The 8,853-nt window shown below is 44.9% G+C and overlaps 1 protein-coding gene across 1 annotated transcript in view; it reads left to right on the top strand.

Annotated features, from left to right (window-relative positions):
* Positions 1-6,694, top strand: part of WBSCR17 (Williams-Beuren syndrome chromosome region 17) — a gene marked incomplete at both ends in the record, with an annotated part of 131,469 nt that extends 124,775 nt beyond the window's left edge. The window contains 3 exons of the mRNA XM_010016546.1: positions 1,996-2,181; positions 5,199-5,336; positions 6,599-6,694. Of these exons, the coding sequence (XP_010014848.1) occupies positions 1,996-2,181; positions 5,199-5,336; positions 6,599-6,694 (420 nt within the window). The remainder of the gene's footprint in view (positions 1-1,995; positions 2,182-5,198; positions 5,337-6,598) is intronic.
* Between the last annotated feature and the right edge of the window lie 2,159 nt (positions 6,695-8,853).

An 8,853-nucleotide genomic window follows, 5' to 3' on the forward strand; every position in this document is an offset into this window, starting at 1 on the left:
TCCAGGCCACATAGGAGCCAGCAGCATCTTCTTGGGGCCATGGTTTACTCCTCTGTACACTGAGGACAATGATGCTGGGTGCGACTTGGCATTTCCAGTGTAATAGGTCTCTCTGTCCCCTTTTTGTTGCCAGCAGAAATGTTTATAAATACCTTGTAAAAATAGATTTTTTTTTTTAATTTATAACAATGATTTAGGCTTTATTTAGGAGATGGCCTTAACTTGCATAAGTGCCTTTTCTGAATTAGATTTTTATTGAGCTCTCTGGAACTGGCTTGTGGATACGTATATAGCCAATGCCCTTTGCACAATGCCCAGCACTTTTTCTCTCTCAGGTTATCACAATATGTGCATTTCAGTATAGTTTGCACAGATATTCCAGATATCTAGGGAAACTGTCATGTGTAAAGCCATGTGCATTATTTAGCTAAAGACAATAGTGCACTTTTGCTGCTAGAGGCAAGCTTGCTGGAAAATGACATTTTTAATTAGATCATGTTTTCTGACCTCATATCAGGACAAAATCTACCAAAACCCCCAAACTCAAAACCAGATGGTGCTGGGGACCTTCCAGGACTGGCAGTTTCATTCAGCATTGAACCCAGCAGCTTTGGGAGCACCCAAGGGCAGAGCTCGATGCTCCTAATTCACCAAGACATTGAGAAACTGGAGAATTCAGCAGGCAAGAAACACAGGCAGTTCTGCCAAACTATTGCCTTAGGAATATTCCTTTAAAAATACATGTATTTTTCTTGAGAACTACCTTGTTCAATTCTTACCAGCATGTGGCCTGTTGCAAGACTTCAGGCAGACCTTGTGGAATTTCCAGAGGCGAGCGTGGTTGTGGCTGGACAAGAGGGACGGACATGCCCCTCATCTTGGAGATTGACTCTGAATTCACTCTGGAGCCATGAGATTGTATTTAAAGGTCAAAGAGCAGAACAGGAGGAAGATGGGAATTTTTCTCCATGTTAATGCACCAGCTAAGAAGATAGGGCTCTGGTTTTTTGATGTGGGCTCCTGTATTCTGCAGCCATCCAGGTGAGAACAGCACAAGTAGCAGGATTACCCCAAGGGAAGATGTCTCCCTGATGTACTGCCCCTTGCCCAAGTCACCTGGGCGTGGCATGTCCATGTGCCCACTAAACCCACTGCTTAGAGATGAAAAAGGGTAGATGATCCAGTCCAGGAGGCTCCTGGTGCTGCTGGGAGAGTGGGAACACAGATGGGATAAAAGGTGGTGAGCCTGGAAGAGATCCCAGAAACGATGGGTGTTATAACAACTGCAAAATGATAATGGGAAGCAGACTGCAAAATAGGCGAAAGTGGGATTATTTGGCCTGTTTGGCATATGTGTTTGTGATGATTGCCCAGTGCCTGGTGTCCTGGATACATGTCTTTAGTTTAAGAGAAATAATTTCTTGGTGAAGACAGGGAGAGAAGAACTGAGGTATGGCAGATCTTCCTACAGATTCCCTTTCTGTGTGATAAAAAGAAGATCTCAAAAGATCTTTGACTTGTACACTGAGATTTATGGGAATTTTAAACAGCACGTGAAAGAAAAATAATGAACAAATGGTTTCAAGTGGGAGAAATCTGTGCCTGCCATATGTTTCACTGAGTCATCCCCTGTGCAGGAGGAGATCTTGTAATGGTTTGAACTATTCCAATCACTAATCCTTTTTATTTAGTAGCAACATCACTGTAAACTCAGCACCCAGTCCTACAATGCATTAATACCATGTGCTGGATATAGACCTGATCCCTCTAAAGTTGACACATTTTGCTCTGGGCACCGGTTAAATTCTCCGTGTCTTGCCATTGAGTAAAGACTAAACCTGGCCACGGGTTTCCAATTGCCAGCAAGATGATGTGATTCTCTGTGCTCACCAGGACATTATAGAAACCTTCAAACCTACCACTTCTTTCTTGTTAATGTCTGTGTGGACCCTTTGCTGAGCCCTGTGCTGATGGTGCTGTGTGATTGTGTTGCAGGTGTGGCTGTGTGGTGGCAGCATGGAGGTCCTGCCCTGCTCCAGGGTGGCTCACATCGAGCGCAAGAAGAAGCCCTACAACAACAACATTGGTTTCTACACCAAGCGCAACGCACTGCGGGTGGCCGAGGTGTGGATGGATGACTACAAGTGGCACGTCTACATCGCATGGAACCTGCCACTGGAGGTATGGCCATTGTTCCTATGTCTTTAGGTGCAGATGGATGTTAACTTATTGGGTTAAAGACTTGAATTTTAGAGCATTTAAGTGCTCCTGGGTGAAGGAGAGCCTTAAATACCCTGGGTCACATTCACAGCCATGGAAGTCAGCAGAGCTCCCTCAGCTTTGACAGAAATGCTGCAAAACCTTCAGGCTTTGGAGGAGTTCCTACTATTCATGTCAGCCTTTCTATTTTCATTTCTAAAGATGAAACCTGTATTGTGGTGTTTATCTCCCTGTTGAGTGTTTGCACTGTGTGAGTCTATGTCACAATGCTGCTCCACAGGTGGAGCCTGTCTGTAGAGTTGCTTGGCAGAAAGCGCATGAGGTTTTGTGGAAGGTGTCCGTGCCCATGTCCAGTCATGAAACCCAAGAGAATCTCCTGCCTCTTGGCTCTGAGCACTGCTGGAGTGCACTTGGAGCAGCCCTGGCTGAGCCGGTCCCCCCATCTTGGTCCTGCAAGAGGAAGAAGAGGTGTTGAGGAGGGGGAAGCAGCAATGCTCACCAGGTTATGGATGGGGTGAGGACTCTGGGCGCCCTGCCCCCCTACACCCACTCCACTTGCACTGTACTAAGCATGAGTGCTGGGCAGCTCTATTCAAGTGTGAAGAAAATCTATTGCCATGAGTGGCCAGACCCCATATGAGCAGTTATTTATAGCCACCCTTTTGGTGCTGAAAAGACACATGAAATACACCTTGCAGATCACACCCCTGCAGCAAGCTGCTGTGGTCCTGATGCTGCTGCAGCAGTGCTGTACTCCGGGGCATTTTAAAAACCATTAAAACATAAAAGCATGAACTGCTGCTGCTTCCTAAGGAAAGGTTACATTTCGAAGAGCTACTGGCATTTAGAGCCACGGGAGTGGCAGCGTTGTACTGCATTAGAGAACAACAGGTACTTTTGAAGGGTCAATGAGCTGCCTGCACTGACTGTTTGTTGTCCTGGGGGTGGTGAGGAGTCCGGGATTAGTTTGTTGTAGAGAAATAGATGAATAGAGATGGAAAGAAATGCCATTTACCGAGCAAGCTGCAGGAGGGCACTGTCTGTGGTGGGCACTGCTCCAAGCATTAGGAGTTGCTTGCAGGACTTAGCCGTTTCAGGTCTCTCTTAAAGAAAGGTTGCAAGTTCCAAACGTCCATAGGCAAGGATCATAAATTACTGTGGGTCCAGCCCTGTTCCTTGGGTTGATTCCTTTTTAGAGGTGAGGCACCATACTCTCCTCAGGAACAGCTTTGGAGGGTGGCAAAAAGGGATTAAAATCCATTGGGAAGACACAGGTCCTGTGCAGCTTGGAAAAAGCAGCATCACACGAAGTGGCGCTGCAGGTGGGGAGACATATCTGGGTTATCCTAAAACCATTTTGAGATCTTTATATACACCAGATTTAAGTTTAGAGAAGCCTTGTGTGAGAGGTGGTATTGTGCAGGGGTTTATGCATACAGATAGAATTATTCTGTGATGCTGCTTTATTCAAAGCCAAGCCAAACCCCTTGCACTGAGTATTTCAGCTCCTGACTGGTTTGTGGTCCTGCTTTGCTCTGCATCCCGTCTTGCCCACTCAGACTTCAGCCTGTCCTCCCTATCTACACTGAATCATCTTTATTTTTACCTGTGAGCTACCAGTTGTGCATTAAATTGGTATCTTCTCTAAAGCAGAGTGAATAATTCATTAGAAGATCATTACAAGCGTTGTAATGGAAAATTGCTTTCCCAGCTGTATTTAATGATCATGGTAAAAGATTAGAACAGGAGCTACAATAGAGTTGGAACCCAGGCACCTGTAGAAGGAGTAAAAGGGGTTGCTGCAGTGTGCCTTTAGTTTCCTTCACCTGGCTGCTGCATTAGTTCCCTGGATTCTGTAATGGAATAAAAGGTTAAAAGGGGACAGCTCCCTTCAGCCCCTGCTTCTGGCTCCGTAAGATTATTCCTCTGGGGACAGATTCTGTAGCTTTGTCTGCTTTTAAATCATCTCAAGCTATGGGGTTCCTCTGTGTCTCCAGGGAGACTATTTCACCATGTAATTGTCCAAATTGTCAAGAGGGTTTTCTGAGGTTCAGTCTCAACTTCTCTTCCCCTGTAATTTTTGTCCTTTATTCTTAGCTATCTACCTCTATTATGTATGAATCTTACCTTTTTCTCTCTTCTTTTCTTTCCCCCCCTTATTTGATACCTTGTAAGGGTATGTAAGGGGAAGGGTTTTGGTGGTCAGAGCACAGACAAGGGTTTGCATTTCCAGGATTCAGCATGGAAATCTTTTAAATCCTGATGTACGTTTACTGCTAAGCTCTTCTGGGAGTCCTGCATGTCAGTACCTAAACAGGAAGCGAGCTCTTTTGAAAATACTTTGCTCTTGTGCCTGTTGGCAGATTCAGTCTTTCTCAAATGGATCCAAAGCCCAGGGGAATCCATGACAATACTGAAGATTCACCTCTGTTATACTGCACTTTTCCTTCAAAACTTTTTCTCCTCTATTTGGGTTCTCTTTTGGAGCACCTCCCATACAAAGACAGGCTGATATAATTGGGGCTGTTCAGCCTGGGGAAGAGAAGCTGCATGGAGACCTCAGAGCAGTTTCCAAAATCTGAAGAGGGCCTGCAAGGGTGCCAGAGAGGGACAATTCATCAGGGGCTGCAGCAATAGGACAAGGGGTGGTGGGTTCAGACTTAAACAGGGAAAGTTCAGTTTGGATATAAGGAAAAAATTCTTCCCTGTGAGGGTGCTGAGGCGCTGGCACAGGGTACCCAGAGAAGCTGTGGCTGCCCCATCCCTGGCAGTGTTCAAGGCCAGGTTGGACACAGGGGCTTGGAGCAACCTCCTCTAGTGGAAGGTGTCCCTGCCTGTGGCAGGGGTTGGAACTTAAGGTCTTTTCCAACCAAAACCATTCTGTGATTCTATGATATCAAACATCAGTGAAATACTCTCATTTTTAATCTTTTTTAAGACTACTTGTTCAGTGACACGATGTGTCTTTTATTTTTCAGAATCCAGGTATTGACATTGGGGATGTTTCTGAGAGAAAAGCACTGAGGAAGAGCTTGAAGTGTAAAAATTTCCAGTGGTACCTGGACCATGTTTACCCAGAAATGAGAAGATACAACAACACCATCGCTTATGGCGAGGTAATTACATCTGAGCAGTCCCTTAGAGCAGACTGGTAATATTTACAGCTGGTGAGCCTCTGATGAGAAATAGCCTCAAAGGAGAGGAATGGGATTCAAAACACATGCTCTTTGTGTATAGTTATATAAATTTGTATAAGTCTTTTCACAGTTCCTTCTAAAAAGCTATTTTTGGGATTTATTTCTGAGCTTGGAAACCATATACAGTAAAATATTTTAATACCTCATTTACTGAACTGACAGAAAATTATCTATATTACCCATTGACTGCATGGATTAAGCAGCTGTATGTATATTTTTAATACATAGTCATCTTATAAAACCTTTTGACTTAAACTGAGCCTAATTCCTTACAAGGTCTCTGTAGGATACAGTGCGTTGTCACAACAGCTTAAGGATGAGATAAAGTAAGGAGACTTAATTCAAAATCTCTGTTGGCTTTGAGACCGTACTGGGAATATAAAAACAGGCATTTATGGGAACTAATAGTACTCTGTTGCAGTAGGTCTCATGGAATGGTGGCAGGTTGAGAAGCCTCCTTGAAGCACAGCCTGAGCACCCCACATGGGCATTAATTTTAAGAAAGATTTATTATCAAAGTAATTTAATTCCTCCAAGCTAAAACCTCCAAAAAAGTGCTATTTTCAGAGGCATTGCTGCAGTTGCCCTACATGGGGAGCCTGGAGGGGGGGCAGCTCTGTGTTGACAGACCTGGTGGCTGGGGTTCAGTGGGCACTGAGCTTTGTAGCATGAACCCAGCACTTCCATGCTCCCTCCGAAGTGTGTCCTACAGTACTTGACAACTGGTTTGCCATCTCTGTGTCCCCTCCTGCATCCCTGTGATGATTTGAAGGGGCTCCTTGTGCTCTATGGACATTTTTATCCTTGCTGCCTTTTTGAGCACTTTGAGATTTCAATGTAATACCAGCGACTCTGCATTGATTTCAGGCTCCTGGCAACAGGCTGACAGCAGCCTAAAACTGTGTTTGTTACCACCACACATGACCAAATACAAAGAAAACTGTATTCGAGGAAGTTGGCTCCTTTGAATGGTGATTATTATATAAAAGCAGTCATCATTAGGCCTTGTATTTAAAGAAAACATATGGCACACTAAACCCTTCTCTGCCTGATTATGCCTAGTGATATAGCACCATCTATTCTTCCTATAGCCAGAGAGGCTGGAGACATTGCTGCACATCAGTTTATTGCTTATCTCCAAAGAGACAGGGCTGTATAACTGCACCTTTTACTTCTTACAGCTTCGAAACAACAAGGCAAAGGATGTCTGCCTTGACCAGGGCCCCCAGGAGAACCACACAGCAATATTGTACCCGTGCCACGGCTGGGGACCGCAGGTGAGGAGTTAATGTGCTGGGACCGTGTGTGCTCGGGGCAGGAGGTACCTGGCAGAGGCTGCATGGGCAGAGTATGGATGTGCATCTTGCCTGTTGCCTTCGCTCTCTCATGTGCAAGGCCCGGCTTCTTTTAAAGATAACTCAGATACAAAGATGCATTTTCCCAGCTACTCTTAGAGAAGCTATTTTCTGGATTATCATAATCATGCCAGAGTTGCAAGTAGAAGCATCATTTGAAAAAATCTTCCAGGCCAGGGTAAATAAGGCTGAAGACAAATAGCCAAAGAGCAGAGCATACACAAGCAGAGCATTTTAAGACCTCTCCTTTCTCTTTCACCCAGCAGAGTGAAAGCATATCAACTGGGTAAAGAAAACAAGCAGTGCTTTTTAACAGGATGACAATTAGCCATTTCAGCTTGGCTGGGATTTACTGTAGCGTTAGTTTTCCAGCACTCCATTTGCCTCTCCAGAAATTTTTGAGCAAACCAAAAGCTTCTCATCCTAATTTTAATCTTATTGTAGATTAAAAATCATCATTCCAAGATTCATTCTAAATCTCATATCTTCATAGAATCACAGACTGGTTTGGAAGGGACCTTAAAGCTCCTTCAGTTCCAACCCCCTGCCCCGGGCAGGGACACCTTCCACTAGAGCAGGTTGCTCCAAGCCCCTGTGTCCAACCTGGCCTTGAACACTGCCAGGGATGGGGCAGCCACAGCTTCTCTGGGCACCCTGTGCCAGCGCCTCAGCACCCTCACAGGGACGAGCTTCTGCCTCAGAGCTCACCTCAGTCTCCCCTCTGGCAGGTTAAAGCCATTCCCCTTGTCCTGTCCCTGCAGAACCTTGTCCAAAGCCCCTCTCCAGGTTTCTTGTAGCCTCCTTTGGGTATTGAAAGGCCACAGTAAGATTTCCACAGAGCCTTCTCTTCTTTCGTCTTTTAGAGGATTAGTGGATGTGTCAAATACTGAAAGTTAGTGATGAGGAACTAATTCAGCCTCTACTGTAGTTTTACCTCCTACCATGTTTTATGAAGAAAGCAGCATGGGAATGCTGCTGGATCCATCAACACAAACCTGGAACAAAACGGGGCGCAACATTAGCTTTCTTCCTGCTGCCATCTCTTAAACCAACAGCAGACTCTAAGCTGGACTTCCAGAATCTGCAGCTCCAGGGATAATTTACCCGGTTCCCCCCTAACTTTTCCTCCCTACTTTTCCTGTATGTCTTCCCATATCCTCACTTCAGTATTTTGCGTAAATCCTGGGATTTCCTCTCTGTTTTTCATACTGTATGCGTAGTGGTTGTCAGCTCATCTTGCAAATCCCTTAGCCCAGTGTCCTTCTCCCCTGCAATCTCTGAGGAGGAAACACAAGTTTCCCTTTAGATCTGGAAGCAGAATGGCCATTTGATGGGCCTCATGGGGTTTTCAAGAATTACGATGGGATTTTTAGTTTTTCTTTCATTAACAAAACCCAGCCTGACCTCTCTGATGCTACAGAGTAGCAGCATTTGTTTTTCTGGCATTTTAGCTCTATCCAGTGAGGCCCTGGGTGTTTTAACATCAGGATTTGTTGTGTGTACCTGACTTAAACCTCCTGCTTTTGCTTGCGTTTCCCATATAAATTCTCTATATGGGAAATCTAGCCGTGGCAGGGAAGTTGCAGATGGTGGGTTGTACTGTCACTGTGTTTGCATGGTGTGTAGTGGCAATGGGTGGAAAGAGGATTAAACTCATTGATCATAGGTTCATTTTCAGCTGCAAAAAAAAAAGAAACACAGTTCAAGTGATGGGAATGCATAAAGAGACTGTTCTTGCTGTATGGTCACCCTGGGCTTTGCAGGCTCACCAGGACTAAGTAATCCCAAAGCTCATCTGAGCCTGAACTGCAAACTTCAGGAGCCACCTGAGCCAAGGAGCCAGCTGCAGGAGTCCTTGGAGGTAGAGACAAAATCTCACTTGGGTTTATTCTTGCCTTTAAACAAAGAGCAGTTGACTGTGGCTGATGGAGTCACTGCTAAATATAACCTAGCTGTTGCTTAAATGCACACAGGTTTTTTCTTAAATGGCATAAACTGTTTTTTGGACTTTCTGGATGGAAACTTAAACCTCTAAGTGCATTATAGTATGAGAAACTGAATTAGCCTGACATTGTCTGCTA

Source organism: Nestor notabilis, unplaced genomic scaffold (assembly GCF_000696875.1).
Source record: "Nestor notabilis isolate BGI_N333 unplaced genomic scaffold, ASM69687v1 scaffold9500, whole genome shotgun sequence".
In the NCBI taxonomy this organism is placed as follows: Eukaryota; Metazoa; Chordata; class Aves; order Psittaciformes; family Psittacidae; genus Nestor; species Nestor notabilis.